We start from the raw sequence: 18,737 nt of genomic DNA on the forward strand, positions 1-18,737 counted from the left end.
TTGTATGGGTTCTCACCACTACTGGCCACAGTGAGTGAAACCATTCCAGCACATACAATTCCCAGCCTCCTCCTTTCCACCATATGGATGTTAGTGCTCAGCCACCCTTTTCCTGTGCTGGGTATATCTTACAGGAAAATGCAGCTATTTTCAAAAAGAATCATTTCAACCTGGGAGAGAGTCAATAATTAGAGGTGACACTGCTCAATACTGGTGAACGAGCTTGGAGATGAGAAGGGATATCTGTTCCCATCTCCCACAGGCATCAACTGTACCCCCATATATCCTAATTTCTTATTGGTTCCTTTGCCCCTAAAATCAGTGGAAAATGGCACTTAGTGAAAGAATGGGTAATACTAATCATTACTACGTATACTGATTAGCTGGAACCAAATTGAGGCAGATCAAATTTGTGCCACCATCTAGAGAAGTTCAGAGTGAGCACTCCCTTGATCTTTACAGCCTGTATCACAGAGAAAACATTCCATAGCCACAAACCACATCCCTCAACAGTTTACTGCTAGGGAAAGCAAATCCCAAGTGCATTTACTATTAGTAGCAGATCGTGTGCATCATTTTCATATATAAATGAGAGCCCCCAGATGAAACAGACTTGAGCAGAGAACATGCTTTATTGAGGAGTAGATATAGAAGAGCACATTCTACCACATGTGGGGAAGGGTTTAGCTTCTGTAAAAGGCCTTTATCCCTTAAGAAAACCCCTAGTGAAGTTGCTTTTGGATAAATTTTAACAGTGACACTGAAACTGGAGGGGAGCTGCCACTGAACATGCTTAAAATTAGCTCCCCCAACCCACAGTGAATATAAGTAGTGTACAGAGATGACAAGAGAAAGGCACAAATGACCGGAGTCAGGGATTGTGGTGAGGGCTCCACATGAAGACAGCATGTTGGAGGAGACCAAGTTGGGAAGGGTGACATGTCATACATCAAAAGTTGCCCCAAGATAGCAGGTTATAATGGGCTAGAGAGAAATTAGAGGGAACATCTCTTCCTTCACTTGAACAACACCAAAAATAGAAGACCAGAGAATAGAAGGATGGTGACAAATCCCAAAAAGGAAATGGAGGAGAAGTTCGTGGAAGGGCAGAAGCACTTTAATCCTAGAGGGAGGGTGAGGCACTGTTGAAAAGAGAAGCAAACCTTGGCAGGGGTGGCCATTCTGCCTTGCTGAGTCATGGGCTGAGATACGGAAGTCACTTTCAATCATTTTCAACTTCTCCCAGGGCATTCAGACAAAATCAGTGCAAGGTATATGGAAGTACAGATGTACTGTATCAGACTAGTGGAGGTGAAAAGGTTTCTGCAGTATAATTAACCAGTTAATATGCAGCATGAAAGGGAGAAGTGGACATTACTTTTGGCACCTGCAAACGTAAAAAGTGGGAGTAAAGAGAGAAGGAAATATTTACTAGTGAGTACTTTACAGTGAGGCAAAAAGTAGTATCCGCTCCCTTTCACCAGGACACTGCCCACTGCCCACAGGTGAACTCAAATCAAACCCAGAACCACCACCCCTTCATTCTTCTCTCCATCTCATACAGATCAATTATATGTTATTACCATGACTAGTCCCTGGGAAACTCTTCAAAAGTATTTGGCTCTGGTTAGCCCAATACAGATCAAAAAAAGGTCTCTTAATCAAAATGAAGGAAAGAAATTTAAAGCAAGATGGAACCCAAAGTGAATGGAACCCCTGCCAATCCACACACACTCACAAGTGCCAACTTTTCCCTGCCCCTCCATAGAACACACATATAAGGAGTAACTGGAAAGGTCCTGGTGGTGGCAGCCATATTTGGAGGTCTGGTGACCAGGTGGCAAGCACTAGTACCACGCTTAGAAGACACAACACAACCTCATGGGGCAAGAGGACATGAGGAGAGAACCAGTGACTGGACAGGTACAGTACCATAACAGAACTCCTTGGGTCAGTGCTGAGAGACCTGCACTCAAGTCTAATACAGATCCCATCCAGGCAACCTCACTGAGGCCGAAACAACAGTTCCTCAGAACCAGCGTCTGCAGTGTACACAAAGGTCGGAGCCAGGACAGTCCTGAGGGGGATGGCCTTCCCAAAGGATACTGTACTTGCCAATCACAAGAGCAACAGAAATGACAGACAGATCCCTAGGGTACGGATTCCTACTGCTGGGGTTCGCTGGCTCGGAATGACAGGTCACTTTAAGTGCCCTTGGGAGGGGTCCATTTTAAGCAGCTGGGATCCATGGTTTTATTGGAGTTGGACCTTTTGGCCTCCTTGGCTATCCACTCATCAATCAGGTCCTGAGGGAGAACAATGGAAAAAAGGATTATATACTTTCAACTCAAGTGCCTTTACATAGATTCCAAAATAACTAACTGCCAAGAAGGAATTGCAAAGGTTTAACAACATATTAGGGTATCAAAAAAATACTATATTTTGACTTATAAACTGCTTTCCTATCTAATCCATTCTTCCTACTTTACCCTCAGTGAGAAATGAAAATCATCACTCACTGACCTTTATTGTATGTATGAAATAATTTAAAAAATTACAAGTGAGTATGAGTTGAGACAGCATTTGTGAAGATTCCTCTACAGATGGGCAATTTCCTCCCATCTAAGAAAAACATCAAATGACAGAAATGCTGTACAACATAAAGCTGCTTAACTGGAGCTGCTTAACTTGTGTCATCCAAATTTGAGACAGGAGCTTACCAAAACCTTCTGATAAGGATAAGGCAACACAGACATCACTGCCAGCTACAGAAATGAGAGCCAGCAAAAGGGGCGTGTAGCCCAACTCCTTTAAGGGAAGGTTCTCTTGAGTCTTAAGGCCCCTACTTTGCTCTGCTAAGCCTTGAAGGACATCCAGCAATGAGCAAACCCCTGATGAAAACCTTACCTGTCTCTTTAAAACTAGGTGTTTTCCCTTCCAGTACTTGAGCATCTGAAGGGCTTGCAGAGTGCTGACAATGTCCACAGGATTCACAGCTGTCTCCTGACTGATTTCTGAAAAAGAAGAGGTACTGACAACCTGGCCAAAGTGCAGGTTCCCACCCCTTTGCCCCCAACCAAGGTCTACTTTCCCTTAAAAGAAATCCAAATGGACAGAATCTTCTGTACTCAACCCAATCTGTTTAGAAGGAGTTTACAAAGTATTCATTTGACCAGTCCAAATAACTACAGAAGGATATTACAGTAAGAAGCTACTCTTGGCCCCTTAGAAATCAGGATGAAATATAGATCAAACTAAACTGTTCCACCCTTGCATGAATACACAGGGATGTCTTTCTCAGAAAGATGAACCAAAAGATCTGAAGTTTTACTTCTTGACTTTTATAAGAATTAAAGTGTTGGCAACTCTGGATTTGAGAAGCCAATTAATAACCATTCCCAGGGGCCAAATGCTTTGGACTCCTAGGCAACTTTAGTGAGGGTCTCTGCAGTGGTCCATATTCAGTGGGCCTTCCATTCTCACATTCAGGGGAAACACAATACCCAGTGAAGTTAACTTCTTGGGTAACAATCAACCATTCCAAGGAGTCAAAAACCAACCTTTGATAGAAATCTCTTTGCCTTGGAAATTATGCAGGTAGCGGAGAAGTACTTCTTTCCAATAACTGCGATAGCTTATAAGCCCCAGATCTGAGAGTGGACGTTCTGGGGAGCCAACTTTTTCTTCGACTTTGGAAAGCAAATAACCTGCCAGGGAACAAATACAGACTTTTTCTAGCAACACTCGATCTTATCCTAATAGCAAAAAACAGTGTGCCAACATGGAAGAAGGTTTAAGAAGCACAGTCCACTCCATTAGGATTTAGTCATTCAATGGAATACTGTGTGGTTAAGTATAGTGTACTGCCTTTGTATAAACAAAAGGGGAAGAATGTGTATTTGCATTTACATGACACAGGAGTCCCCTCTTATTCACAGGGAATGTGTTCCAAAACTCCCAGTGGAGGCCCAAAACTGTGGATAGTACCAAATCCTATACATACTATGTATTTTCCTATCAATACATACCTATGCTATAGTTTAACTTATAAATTAGGAACAGGAAGAGAGTAATAGTAAAACAGAACAATTATAACAATATACTGTAATAAAAGTTATGAGAAGGTTGTCTGTCTCTCAAAATATCTTATTGTACTGTACTCACCTATTTTTAGACCGCAGTTGACTACAGGTAATTGAAACTGCAGAAAGTGAAATGGCAGATAAGGAGGGCACTACTGTAATAGGCACTAAAAGAACTCTGGAAGGCTTCACTATTAATCATTTTGATAATAATGAATCTCTGTAGGTGTGTGTTGGAAACAAGGGAGACAGGAAACAAAAATGTGAAGCCACTTCCTTACCTAGTTTTTTAATATTTTTTAAATCTTTGAATGTAAGAACAGATTAGCTCAGTACCACCTATAAGATAGTGCAGGGTGTAAAAAATCCAAATGATGAAGCCTCTAGTTGTAAAGTCTAAACACCTAACATTCAATTTATACAAAATATACAAAACAACACTATGGAGATGCAATCTGCAAAGTTCATAATCTGGGGAACCCTTTTAGACAACTAACCTGCTTTCTTCAACAAAAACACAGCAAGAAAAAAAAGATGGGAGTGGAAAGTTTTAGACTAAAAGTGAATTATGAGCCATATTTCTCAATCCCACTATCAAGTTTACCTGGATCTGAGTATTAAAAAAATAAAAATAAAACAAAGAACAAAATCACACCAAGGAAATTTGAATATCACAATTTATGACATGAAGGACTTTTTTTTTTAAGGTGTAATAGACCTTATCTTTTAGAGATATCAAAATAACGGCAAGTGAAAATGTAGGTAAAACAAGATTAGCCCCCCAAAAAATGGTAATTATTGAAGCTGAGTGATGGGTATAGAAGGGTTTATTATACTTTTGTTAATGCTTAAAAATTTCTATAAAATCAAGTTTATAAGAACAGTGTTACCTATTCCAAAGATATATAGTTCCCCTCTTATGTCACTTCCCAGTTCATCTCTTCTCAGGTGACTTAAAAATGAAAGAAGGTGGCCGGGCACGGTGGCTCACGCCTGTAATTCCAGCACTCTGGGAGGCTGAGGTGGGTGGATCACCTGAGGTCGGGAGTTCGAGACCAGCCTGACCAACATGGAGAAACTCCGTCTCCACGAAAAAAATACAAAATTAGCTGGGCGTGGTGGCACATGCCTGTAATCCCAGCTACTCGGGAGGCTGAGGCAGGAGAATCGCCTGAACCCGGGCGATGGAGGTTGCAGTGAGCCAAGATCGGGCCATTGTGCTCCAAACTGGGCAACAAGAGCAAAATTCCGCCTCAAAAAAAAAAAGAAAGAAAGAAGGCTTGGAAGGCTAATTCTAGGAATTCCAATTTTGATTACAATATACCCTGTCCTATGACAGTGGACATCAAATATAGAATAACACACAGTGGAGTCTTGTTATTCACAGCAGTTATGTTTTATAAAGTCACTGAGAACCTGAATTAGTGAATATTGAACCACTACTCCTAGGGGAAATACAGGGAGGGTTAGGTTCCTGCAAGCCTCTGGTCACATATTGGTCAACCATCAATACATAACCTTATTTTATGTTTCTGTTTAAAAATGCCTTATTTAATATACACTGTTGGTATCATTAACATTGAACTCACTGCCAGCAACTCTCTAATTCACCTGAAAAAAGCTATCTAGGTGTTCCTGAGATTAGGAACACCAGACACATCAGTACTACTCATAGGGGCCATTTAAAATCAACAGAAGGCCAAAACCGTGTGGCATTCCCAGACTGAAAATGAACTTGTTTACAGTATACGAGCTGAAAACTCTGAAGTCAGCTGGGAATGTGTGCATCCATGACTCTTACTTTTTGCTGCTCTGCGCATGTTCACGAATGACCACAAAAATGTTAAGATTGATTTTGGGGTTACAAATAAAATTTAGTGAGTAAGCAAATTCACAAACACAGAATCCACAATTAATGAGGGCAGAGTATATTATGCAAAGGGTCCACTGGGTACATGGATTACCTCTAGACAAGTCCCTACAAAAGTGAAATCCCTAGCATCAAGGAACAGATTTTAAGCCTCATGCATGTAATGTGCTGTTTAAAAGTCTCAAACTGAGATAATCCTAAAGAGCTTACTTTATCATCCTCTGTACCTCCTACTCATTAAGGAGGAGTCCTGTACTCCTTCAATGTTCAATGTGTATCAGGCAGAAAGACAATGTTCACGTTTTTCCTACTTGTTCATTCATTTACTAAATATCCATGTACCTCCACTACATTCCAGGAATTGCAGAGACCACAGGACAAAAAGACAAACAATATTCACATGGTCCCTGCCTTGTGGAACTAATGACTTAGCAGTTTCACTTACTGAAATCAATAAGCATCTTGCCATAGCCCTGTCTCATGTACTGAGGCATAGTAAGGATACAGGATACGTTGTAGTTGAGGAATGAATTCTTTTCCTAAAATCAAGAGCAAACAGATGAACACGTCATGAGGATTTGAAACCAAAGGTTTCAGCACTTCCACAGATGCAAAATAAGGCTGCTTGCAAAACATCTGGCTAACCAGTCCCAAGGAGTGGCTGCCAGGCTCACAGCTGTTATAACCACACCCTTTATCATGGCCAAAGCCATTAATCATCCCAGGATTTCCCTAGCTGAGACCTCCAGTCTCATTTTAAGGGGGCTGATTCTGGGTTCCTGACAGCCACAGAGCAGGGCAAGAAGGTTAAGACTGCTGACTCAGTATATAGAAGCCCACTTTAAATGCAATTTTTGAAAAGGAGCTGCCTACTGGAAGAGAAGGGAAGGCAACAACACTGTAAGTCCCCATTCTGCAAAGGGATTTAAAAAAAAAAATCACATTGAATCAAATCAAAATGTGTGATTCCACTTGCAGGAAATGTCCAAAATAAGGAAATTTATAGAGACAGAAGGACTGAGAGGGACTGAGTAGAAATAGGAGTGATTGCTAACAATTTCTTCTCAGGATAATGCAAACTGGGTTGATTGCACAACTCTGTGAATACACTATAAACCACTAAATTGTACCCTTTCAGTGCGTGAATTTATGGTATATGAATTATATTTCAATAAAGTTGTTATACTAAAAGTCATAAACTTTTATGACTTGGGCCAAGTGCAATGGCTCACACCTGTAATCCCAGCACTTTGGGAGGCTAAGGCGAGTGGATTACTTGAGGTCAGGAGTTCGAGACCAGCCTGGCCCACATGGTAAAACACCATCTCTACTAAAATCACACAAAAAATTAGCTGGGCATGGTGGCAGGTGCCTGTTATCCCAGCTACTCAGGAGGCTGAGGCAGGAGGGTCACTTGAACCTGGGAGGCAGAGGGTGCAGTGAGTCAAGATCATACCTCTGTACTCCAGCCTGGGCAACAGAGTGAGACTCTGTCCAAAAAAAAAAAAAAAAATCTGGCCTTGGATCTTTAAAAGGCGCAGTAGTGTTATCACTGAAGGGACTGTGTGTGCTAGAAGGAGCCCAGCTAAACAATCAGGCAAAAGGAGTATATTCCTGGTTTTCAGCTAATAACATAGAGGCAGGCAAAGCCAGCAGAATTGGTTTGACTACAAGATGTGGGCTTGTGGGTTACTAGGGAGGGCTCTGGCCAGTTATTAATAGGCAGCTCCAGTTCACAATTCTAGAAATGAATGAACCAGAAGCTTTTAATAAAAACTGCATTTTCATAAACAATCTTTGATACATGGGTTTGCCTTTTTTTTTTTTTTTTTTAATTTAAGGAAGGGGTGTCATCATTGCCCAGAGTACAGCTTCTTCGTGTCAGTGATTTGAGCCCCCAATTGCGAACATGGATCACCCTGCTCTGGCCATTGGCTTCTTAATCTCCAGATCCTGCTTACCTTGGAAAAATATCCAATCAGGTGACAGCCAGTGTTGTCCGCCTCTGTCATAACATAGAACAGGAAGGGCTCCACATCATAATATAATGTCTTGTGGTCCAGAAAAAGTTTGGCCAACAGGCACAGGTTTTGGCAGTAGATCTGGAAGCAAAGAAACAGAGTTCATGTGTGGGCCACTGATTCCTAAACAGATAAAGGTCTAAAATTCACAAACATACCATAATTATTAATGAAACACATCGTGTATTTTGGCTAAAGAAGAGTTCTATGTCCTTCACAAGGTGTGATGGAGAAAAAACACATGCCTTCTGAAACCTGTGAATATACATTACAACTCCTTTCTAAAGTCACCACTTTTTACCTTGTTTTTCTTGCCATCCACTTCAAACACAGAGATTGAACCTTTGCGATATATCTCATCACCAGGTGGGTGTTTCCACACACATTTGGCCTGCAAGACAATGAAATTCACATGAGGGAACCAAAGCCTCCCAACAAGACTGCTCCTCAAAAGGGAAAAGGAATGATAGGTCAAATGTGGTTAACTGAGCTACAGGACAGTTGGACAAGCTGAGAACATACAGCAAAACAGAGATTTTTTTCCATAAAACAAAGGCTTCCAAAGTCATTTGAATATATTTATGACACTTTTATAGCAATCTGGAACAAGTATTCTGGATTACATTCTGGCACTGCTTTAGCCCAGGAGATTAAAATCACCCACTACATAAAGGCCAAATAAATAACAATACGCTTGCTTATTACCAAATGCCTCAAGCCAACAGGAAATTCTTAAGCAGCTTATTTCCAGCAGCTTAGGGTGGCTAAGTACTTTACTCTCACCTTTATCCATAACTTCTCATTACCACCTAACCATGATGGCCTTCTTTGTTCAGATGAGAAAACCCACTCACACAATGATAAAAACCATGTACCACTACCTGTCTGCCCTTCTCCCCTGCAAGTGCATTCCCTTTGTTATATAAGGAAATTAAGAGAAAGTCCTGTGGCAAAAAAGGGGGGGAAAAAAAAAAAAAAAAAAAAGGCAAGCAGTCTAGCTGAGCAGCAGGAAGCTAGGGTCACTTGGCCACAAGGGAGCACAAAGTACCCCCTTTTCCTCACCCTCAAGTGCTAATTGTTTTAATGCAGGCAGCCAGCCAGCCATCTGCTGTTAGGTGAATTCTTTAAAAGGTTTACATTTTAAAATGTTTAAGGCCTGGTGCGGTGGCTCACGCCTGTAATCCCAGCACTTTGGGAGGATGAAGTGGGTAGATCACCTGAGGTCAGGAGTTTGAGAGCAGCCTGGCCAACATGGTGAAACCCCGTCTCTACTAAAAATACAAAAATTAGCCAGGTGTGGTGGCGGGGGCCTGCAATCCCAGCTACTCTGGAGGCTGAGGCAGAAGAATCCGGGAGGTGGAGGCTGCAGTGAGCCAACATTGCACCACTGCACTCCAGCCTAAGTGAAGAGAGAAACTCTGTCTCAAAAAAAAAAAGAAAAAAAGAAAAAAGTGTTTAAAAAGTATAGACATATAATTTTTTTTTTTTTTTTTTTTTTTTTTGAGATAGGGTGTCACTCTGTCACCCAGGCTGAAATAGCACAATCATAGCTCAATGCAGCCTCGAACTCCTGGGCTCAAAAGATCCTCCCATGTAGCTAAGATTATAGGCGCATGGCGCCATGCCTGGTTAGTTAATTTTTAAAACGGTTTTTGAAGCAACAGAGTCTCACTATTTTACCCAGGCTGGTCTCAAATTCCTGGCCTCAAGCAACCCTCCCACTTCAGCCTCTCAAAGTGCTGGGATTACAGGTATGAGCCACCGCACCTGGCCCATGAAACACTTTCTATTAAGCAATTTTACTGCAACTCTTTTTGTCAACTCAAGAAGCATGTACCAATTTGTCATATGTAAATCCAAATATTTATTAACTGGAATCCATCCAAGAAAATTCCATCTATAGTTTGTTCCTATCTCTACCCCTTTACTCACGCTGGCTCTTCCCAACAATAACCAAACTCATGTAACAATTATTATTTGTTTAGAAACAGAAGCCAAGCCAAAGGAAGGCCATTTCATTTCAGTGATCACACTTGAAGCAACGGGAATAAGAACAGGCATGGAATAAAATAGGTATTTCCTGAAATCTGATTTTTATATCATGTAATATGGAAGATTTTCAAATATTCAGAATGTTTATTTGATTCTCAGATTTATTTAGGCTCTTTGTTTTCTCCTTCTATTACTATTTCTTGCCCTTTTGGCTATTTCATTGGTTAGTGTCACTCAACAACCAGAAACAAAAAGGAAAAAAGGCATAAATGGTAAGCAGTTCACATCAATAAAAATACCTGCTTTCACATAGTAAAATCATTTTACTTTATCTCCACGGACTGCCATCTGTGTCAGTGCCCCTCCTTCTGACCCCATTATTTCCTGTGCACTGATATTTCTACCAATCGCCACCAATCATCTCCCCTCCATGACTCTAGCCCCATGCAGTCAAGTGTGCCAGGGCCTGGAGAACCTGAGTCAAAGCAACAGTACTGGGCCCTGAACCTACAGACCACATGCTCCTGAACTGGGAACATAAAAAAGCAGTATCACCAACCAAACTGGGGAGAGGAGTATAATGACAGAAATCACAGGAAGCCTGGGTCATAGATGCTCAACATATGGAAATCCTGGGAAATAAAAAAGGAAGGGGAAGGAAAAACAGACACCCCAGAGGCCTTAGAGCCACAATTATATTGTGATTATGAGAACAAGGGCTGGGCACGGTGGCTCATGCCTGTAATCCCAGAACTTTGGGAAGCTGAGGTGGGTGGATCATGAGGTCAGATCAAGACCATCCTGGCCAACATGGTGAAACCCTGTCTCTACTAAAAATACAAAAATCAGCCAGGTGTGGTGGCGTGCGACTGTAGTCCCAGGTACTCAGGAGGCTGAGGCAGGAGAATCGTTTGAATCTGGGAGGCGGAGGTTGCAGTGAGCCAAGATCGCGCCACTGCACTCCAGCCTGGGCAACAGAGCAAGACTCCATCTCAAAAAAAAAACACAAGAAAAAGGCTTCTCTGGCTGAAAGGCTAATCTAACCTCTACTCCTTCCCCTGTTCCACATCCTTGCTCCATGGCAGAAATTCCCCTTAAGACAAAGCTTATTCCGTAACAGAGGGGGGAAAAATGGCTTTTTTTTTTGAAGCTGCAAAAAATCTAGTAAACCTATTTGTCAACAATAACAGATTCAACTCCTTATACCTGTTTTATTAGGAAAAAGAGGGGAAGGCACCAAAAGACACATTCTGCTACTTTCATAATCTGTCACAAGCTGATCACTCTTAAGTATTAATAAGTACCCATTCAACATATATTTCTTGGGCATCAGTTGTCCACACTAGTCGCTAGGGATATGAAGGTGAGCCATGCTGTCTCTGCTGTGCCTAATGAAGTCTGTATTTTCATCTAGTTTGGGACACACAAAACCTGTGGGCAGAGGTAATTCATATTCCAAGGAGGAAATGAAGAGGAGTAGGCAGCAAGAACAAAAGACAGGAAGATGTACATGACAGGATGTGGGTACGGGCCCTCAGCTGCTTTGGGTGGCACCCAGCACAAGCCATACCTCAGGCTCTACACCCCGCCTTAAGCTGTGGCCTGCCATTTCCTATGCCTTCATCCCACTACTGAGGACCACTGAGAAGGTGCCTGAACAGATACCATCGCTATGGCAAAATCTAGAGACCCTACAGCTTATTGCCATCATGGTCAAGGCAGAGGAACCCAAGACAACTCACCATGTGCCGGCGGAGTATCGTTTGGCTCTTCATATATTTTAAACAGAATTCACACATATAGAGACGTCCCAGCCGTGCATATTCTTCAGGATATGGAGAATGGTACCAGGTATCAAGCTCATAGCGGCCAAAAGCAATTGTTTTAATCATGTTGCTTCCCTCTGTGATTTGGCCTTGCAGCCTTAACTTCTCCTATTGCCAAGAAATCAAAAGTCAAAGGAGGATCAGAATTTATTATCTTTGCTTTCAGGCAGGGCACAGTGGCTCCTGTAATCCCAACACTTTGGGAGCCTGAGGCAGGCAGATCACTTAAGGCCAGGAGTTCGAGACCAGCCTGGCCGAAATGGCAAAACCCCATCTCTACTAAAAATACAACAATTAGCAAGGTGTGGTGGCAAACAATTGTAATCCCAGCTACTTGGGAGGCTGAGGCAGAAGAATCGCTTGAACCCAAGAGGCAGAGGCTGCGGTGAACTGAGATCGCACTACTGCACTCCAGCCTGAGAGACAGAGCAAGACTCCTTTTTTAAAAAATAAATATTATCTTTGTTTTTAAAAGCGTGTGTGCATGCCACCACACTAGGCTATGAAAAAATCAGACAGATTTGGCTTCTACCCATGAGAATTTACACTAAAGAGAGCTACATGAAAAATCACACAGGCATACAGAAAACTTTAACTACCCATACTGCCCAGAGCACAGGTCTCAAAAGAGAGGTTTCTCTGCTACCTCCCACATTCTGGGCCTCACCAGAATGAGACCTTGGAAACTTCATTTTTATCAGCCTAGACCAAACTGAATTATAAAGAAAATCATCACAGATACAAACTCCCCACCCTTATAAAGTATTCTAAAACTAAACAAAAAACTTGATTTAGAATCGCCTTACTTATCTGCAGAAGCTTTTATAAAGCTATATGAATCTCCGTGAAATACATCCACAATGGTCACTTAGAAAAAAAAGTAGGCCCTTTAAAAAATATTTTTGAAATGTGCATGATAATTCTAGAATCTAAACTCTAGAAGGCAGAAAATATTTCTGGGCTGGGTGTAGTGGCATGCCTGTAGTCCCAGCTACTCAGGAGGCTGACGTGGGAGAATCGCTTGAGCACTGAAGGTCAAGGCTGCAGTGAGCCATGATGGCACCACTGCACTCCAGTTTGGGCAACAGAGCAAAACCTGTCTCAGGAAAAAAAAAAAAATTCGGATATCCATCTCCATTCAGTGGCTCCTCAAGTATTATACTTTGTAAGCATAACCAGGTGTAAAGTTGTGAAAGGCTAGCCCACGAAATGCTCCATGCCAGAATAGGATAGAGAAAACCAGCAGCAGTAACAGCCCATCCCAGCCAAGGGTAGCCAGCAAACCCTGCCTCCGCCAAGTTTTCAACAAGTCTAGTATTTGATACAATTTTTTTTCTTAATACAAGGGGGAAGGGGGTGAAGATGAGATTTACTTTAAAACTGAGCTTCCCTGAACACATTTAATCTGTTATATCAGAGGTAAACTCAATCACCAGAATTTTCTTCAAGCAAAGTTGTTAAAAATTCTGCCTAGGACAGCAACTCAGTATAAACTAGCTCTAAATAAATATCAGAATGGAAAACCAATGTATCAAACTTGGCTGTGTCAAAGATTAATTCTAAAACATCTGACAACAGCCTTTTCCATTACTCCTCTTCACTGTTATTTTCATTCTTACTGCAGAGGAAACCTAGCAAAAGGGGAGTTCCTGTTGGGATTAAGAAAACAACAGAGATGAGTCTCTCCTAGGCTACAGGTTCTCAGAATTGCAAATTGTCCAGCTGAGACAAAGGGGCGCCTATGGTTTTATCCAGCCTCATCAGCTCTAGCCAAACTGGCACTTCCGGGAGCTGGGGTGGAAAGGAGGGAATAAAAAAAGGAAGGGAAGAGGGGTGATTCGTTTTAAATCTGAAAGGGAAGGCTAGTCTCCAAAAAGGGACAGCTGGGAGACAGGGAGATTCCAGAAGCAAGGTACATTTAATTCCCATCAAACTGATTTGCAATCATTTTTCCTGGCAATTCTAAGCACCTTTCACAAGTGGCCTTCAGTTTGGAGGTTTTAATACTCACCAAATCCTCTGAAGCCCGGGCTTGTGCTCTTCGGAAAAGATCCAAGTCATACTCGCTTGTCAGGTTTTCTAAAAGAGGTTCCCGTGTGTTCCCATAGGTCTGTCTGTGTTCCTAGGAAAATAACCAGAGCATGATACTCTGATACTCTCTGCTTCTAAGAACTTTTTAATCTATTTCATTTCAATCCATGCAAACCACACAACCATAAGCTATTTATTTAGTGCCTACATACTAGGTGCTAGGGATTGAGCACAAGACATACTACTTATCAGGTTAATGCCACAAGACTCCCACTACCCACCCCGGTGAATCTGGAGAGGAAATGCTCCCACACCTCCAGAAGGGAGCTTCATTCTTCTATCTCTGAAAAGATACACTTTGTGGATCAGAACGCTATGCCTCCATTCCTTCATGTAAAAATGTACATGACAGTACAAATAAATAAAGTACAACAAACCCAGAGACACTACAAATTCCCAGAATCCTGAGATTTGGAAGGAGCTTTGGTGGATACTCCCCGATTTAAAAACAAAACAAACAAAAACCAGATTCTCTAAGCCTTAGTGTCTAAGATTTTAGACTCAAAAGAAAATCTGCAGGAAGGGAGGGGCAGGGGCAGCTGGATGAAGCAGTCCTTTGTAACTTCTTTCACTTGAATTGCTCCAGCCACCATTACACTGTCTGCAAAAGGCGTGCTACCCTCAAACTCCAGTCCACATGCACAGAAAAATGACTTACTAAATATTAAGCAAGAATACGACAGGGAAAAGTCATAGCAAATTAAAAGCATGAAAATAATCCAGTCTTAAATAATTCCCCAATCTTACCATGGCAGTCACTGCAAGAATCCTTTCCAGGAAAGAGATTCTACAAAAGAAACTTCCCTTTTAAGCCTTTGATTTTAGCCCTTCCCACTCTGTTGTAGGCTCCACCTCCCATCCAGAGAATAGGAGATAATGGTAGTTAAGTGGAGTGGATGGCTCATCCCAGGAAAACATTATAGATTTCACACACATATTACCATATGAAGACACCATTCATCAGTATCTTTATCCCTATTAAAATTTCTTCTGGTTAATCTGATTCCATCTGCTGTGAATCTTTTTAAATTTGGACTCTATCATCTAAGATTTGGGTTCTAAGCATTAGTTATTTCTTCTATTTTGAGGAACACTGGAAAAAAAAAAAGGCTTGAAAAAAGTCCTAGCCAGCATTTTAATCAACGAGGTTGGGTCCTAATAACCTATCCCAAATTACTGAAAAGCAGAGCAGATGTTTGTTAAGGTTAAAAATTTCAAGAACTTTTACTTCAGACACTCTTTCTACCTGTATGATTTTGGGCAAGTTACCTCTCTCAGTCTTAGTTTTCCTGTATATAAAATACGGGAAATATCACCGATCATACTGGACTGTTAAAAGATCAAAGGAACATCACAACCACAGTGCCTAGCACTAATCACTCAATATACGATATCATTGTCTTATTACCCTTCTAACCAGTTTGCAGATAGAAACAGTGAACAAGACTGGGGCAAGCAAACAATCTGGAACCCTATAGCCCACTACTGAAGCCCTCACTGTACAAACCAACACAGTCTGGTGTAAAGGTCTAACTACAAATTCACCCCACAACCCATCTTACATTGGCCTATGCCCACGTATTCATAAAATTAGCATTTAAGACAGTGAAGACTGTCAAAAAAGTAAATACAGGCCAGGTGTGGTGGCTCACACCTGTAATCCTAGCACCTTGGGAGGCCGAAGTGGGCAAATCACTTGAGGTCAGGAGTTTGAGACCCGCCTGGGCAACATGATAAAACCCTGTCTCTACTAAAATTACGAATATCAGCTGGGTGTGGTGGCCCACACCTATTATTCCAGTTACTCGGGAGGCTGAGGCAAGAGAATTGCTTGAACCCAGAACCCAGGAGGCAGAGGTTGCAGTGAGCTGCGACTGCACCACTGCTGCACTCCGGCCTGGGTGACAGAGTGAGACTCTGTCTCAAAAACTCCGCCTCAAAAAAAAGAAAAGTAAATACAGTCATCTCTTGATATCCCTGGGGGACCAGTTCCAGGAACGCCCCCCCAACCTCCCTGCATACAACAAAATCCATGGATGCACAAATCTCTTATGTAAATGATATCACATTTGCATATAACCTGGGCACATCCAGCAGTATACTTTAAATCATCTCTAGATTACTTATAATGTGATGTCAATGCCATGTAAATAGCTGTTAACACTACTATCTCAGAAATAATGACAAGAAAAAGTCTGTACACGTTCAGTACAAACACACATTTTTTTCCCCGAATATTTCCAATCCGTGGTTGGTTGAATCCACAGGAACAAAATCCAAGGATACAAAGGGTCAACTATACATAGTCTGACATATTTTTGCCTTAGTGAAGCCATGCTCTGACTAAGTATTCACATGCCCTATGTTTAAGAATCTGTCCTAATGGCTGAATAAGAAAACATTCCAATTCTATGAAAAAAACTAAAATGTCAGAAAAAATCTAAAAGAGCAGCCATAAAAAAGAATGAAATCATGTCCTTTGCAGCAACATGGATGCAACCGGAGGCCATTATCTTAAGCAAATTAACACAAAAACAGAAAACCAAACACAGCATGTTCTCACATATAAGTGGGAGCTAACCAGTGGGTACAGAGGGACACAAAGAAGGGAACAATAAACACTGAGGATTCCAAGAGTGGGGAGGCGGACAAGGGTCGAAAAACTACCTATCACTATGTTCACTACTTGGGTGACAGGATAAGATCATCAGAAGCCTAAATCTTAGCATCACACAATAGATCTATGTAACAAACCTGCACATGTACACCCTTATCTAAAATTTAAAATAAATAAATATTTAAAAAAAAAAAAAAAAAAGGCCGGGTGCAGTGGCTCATGCCTATAATCCCAGCACTTCGGGAGGCCGACGCGGGTGGATCACAAGGTCAGGAGTTCAAGACCAGCCTGGCCAACATGGTGAAACCCGGTCTCTACTAAAAATACAAAAATTAGCCGGGTGTGGTGGTGGACACCTGTAATCCCAGCTACTTGGGAGGCTGAGGCAGAGAATTGCTTGAACCCAGGAGGCGGAGGTTACAGTGAGCCGAGATCGCACCACTGCACTCCAGCCTTGGTGACAGAGCAAGACTCTGTCTCAAAAAAAAAAAAAAGAAAAAAAGAAAAAGACTGTGAAAGAACACACATCAAAATGTTAAGCAGTGGTTTGTATCTTGAAAGACAATTTTTTTATTGGAATGTTTCTTTTCTATATTTTTGGTATTTTCAGTAGTAAGCATGTATTAATACATTTATAATAAAATCTTTTCCTAAAAAAAGATGTTTAAGGCCGGGCATGGTGGCTCACGCCTGTAATCCCAACACTTTGGGAGGCCGAGGTGGGCAGATTACCTGAGGTCAGGAGTTCGAGACCAGCCTGGCCAACATGGTGAAACCCCATCTCTACTAAAAATACAAAAATTAGCTGGGCGTGGTGGCACATGTCTGTAATCCTAGCTACTCGGGAGGCTGAGGCAGGAGAATTACTCGAGCCCAGGAGGCAGAGGTTGTAGTGAGCCGAGATTGTGCCACTGCACTCTAGCCTGGCCGACTGTCTCAAAAAAAAAAAAAAGATGTTTAAGTGAAAAGGCAGAATTCAAAGTGCTACATACAGTAAGAAGGTAATTATGTAAATAAGAGATTGTGAAAAAGCTAGGATATATCCAAAAACACTAACTGTGGCTATTTTTAGGTAGTAGGATTTGTTTTCTTCCATATACTTTGCTTAATCACTCTAAATTCTCTTACAAATGTACATTACTTCTAAAGTTAGAAAAAAATGTTAAAATACTACAAGAAGATCTATTATAGAATATTCACCCAATTAATACCTTTTAATCATGGAGGAAATCTATTTTTCCATTAAAATAAGCAGACTACTATTAAGCTTGAATATTTTTCTTCATACAGATGCTTCCAGTGCCATGGCATGTGTTCTAGCGGGTAAATTTAACCCTTTAAGGTGAAAGTAAAATTTATGAACAACTAGAGGATCAAATTTTTTTAAATTTAAATTCCAATTAAATTTCATTTTCCCAAGACCTCCTGTTTCCACTCTCAACAATTCAGTTTTGGGGGATGAAATAAACTCTAAGTGCCATAGAAGAGTCACTTGGTATTCACATGTAGAGAATACTAAATGGCAAATCTGAAAGGCAGAAGCTCAGAAAGCAAAAGGAATCAAATGTGATAGCAGGAGTTCATGCTCATTAAATATTTAACTTTCCCTCACCATATATTTCTCTTTCTGTTCTTTGCTCAGTCCAGAATTTCTTTTCTTCCTGAGTTCAGCCACTTTTTCCTTATATCGAAGCTGCCTCTCCGTTGGTGCCTAAAACGAAAAAGGAGAAAACTGAGAGAAAACTCCTTATAAAACTAAGCTTCAAAATGAAAGTGCCAAGGCCCGGCACGGTGGCTCACGCCTGTAATCTCAGCACTTTGGGAGGCCAAGGCAGGCAGACCACCTGAGATCAGGAGTTCAAGACCAGCCTGGACAACATGGTGAATCCTCATCTCTACTAAAAATACAAAAATTAGCCAGGCATGGTGGTGCATGCCTGTAACCCCAGCTACTCGGGAGGCTGAGCGGGAGAATCACCTGAACCTGGGAGGCAGAGGTTGCAGTGAGCCAGTCATGCCACTGCACTCCAGCCTGGGAGACAGAGTGAGAATCTGGCACAAAAACAAAAAAAGAAGAAGGTACCAAAACATTTAAAAAATTTTAAAGAGAAAACAATGCCAGAAATTTTCTAGCCACACTGCAAATCATATGGCAATTTTATTTTATTCATTTGTATTATTTTTGAGGCAGGGTCTCGCTCTGTCGCCTAGGCTGAAATGCAGCGGCATGATCATGGC

The 18,737-nt window shown here is 41.5% G+C and overlaps 1 protein-coding gene across 2 annotated transcripts in view; it reads right to left on the reverse strand.

Moving 5' to 3' along the window:
• Positions 1 to 613: 613 nt before the first annotated feature.
• KAT7 (lysine acetyltransferase 7) overlaps positions 614 to 18,737 on the reverse strand; it is a 42,775-nt gene continuing 24,651 nt past the window's right edge. For both annotated transcript variants that reach the window (XM_054456536.2, XM_054456537.2), the window contains 9 exons: positions 18,112 to 18,210; positions 13,803 to 13,913; positions 11,708 to 11,899; positions 8,275 to 8,364; positions 7,914 to 8,054; positions 6,398 to 6,491; positions 3,561 to 3,707; positions 2,908 to 3,014; positions 614 to 2,306 (listed from right to left, as the gene is read on the reverse strand). In XM_054456536.2, coding sequence (XP_054312511.1) covers positions 2,205 to 2,306; positions 2,908 to 3,014; positions 3,561 to 3,707; positions 6,398 to 6,491; positions 7,914 to 8,054; positions 8,275 to 8,364; positions 11,708 to 11,899; positions 13,803 to 13,913; positions 18,112 to 18,210 — 1,083 coding nt within the window. In that variant the 3' untranslated portion in view covers positions 614 to 2,204. The remainder of the gene's footprint in view (positions 2,307 to 2,907; positions 3,015 to 3,560; positions 3,708 to 6,397; positions 6,492 to 7,913; positions 8,055 to 8,274; positions 8,365 to 11,707; positions 11,900 to 13,802; positions 13,914 to 18,111; positions 18,211 to 18,737) is intronic.

This window comes from Pongo pygmaeus, chromosome 19 (genome assembly GCF_028885625.2).
Source record: "Pongo pygmaeus isolate AG05252 chromosome 19, NHGRI_mPonPyg2-v2.0_pri, whole genome shotgun sequence".
NCBI lineage: Eukaryota > Metazoa > Chordata > Mammalia > Primates > Hominidae > Pongo > Pongo pygmaeus.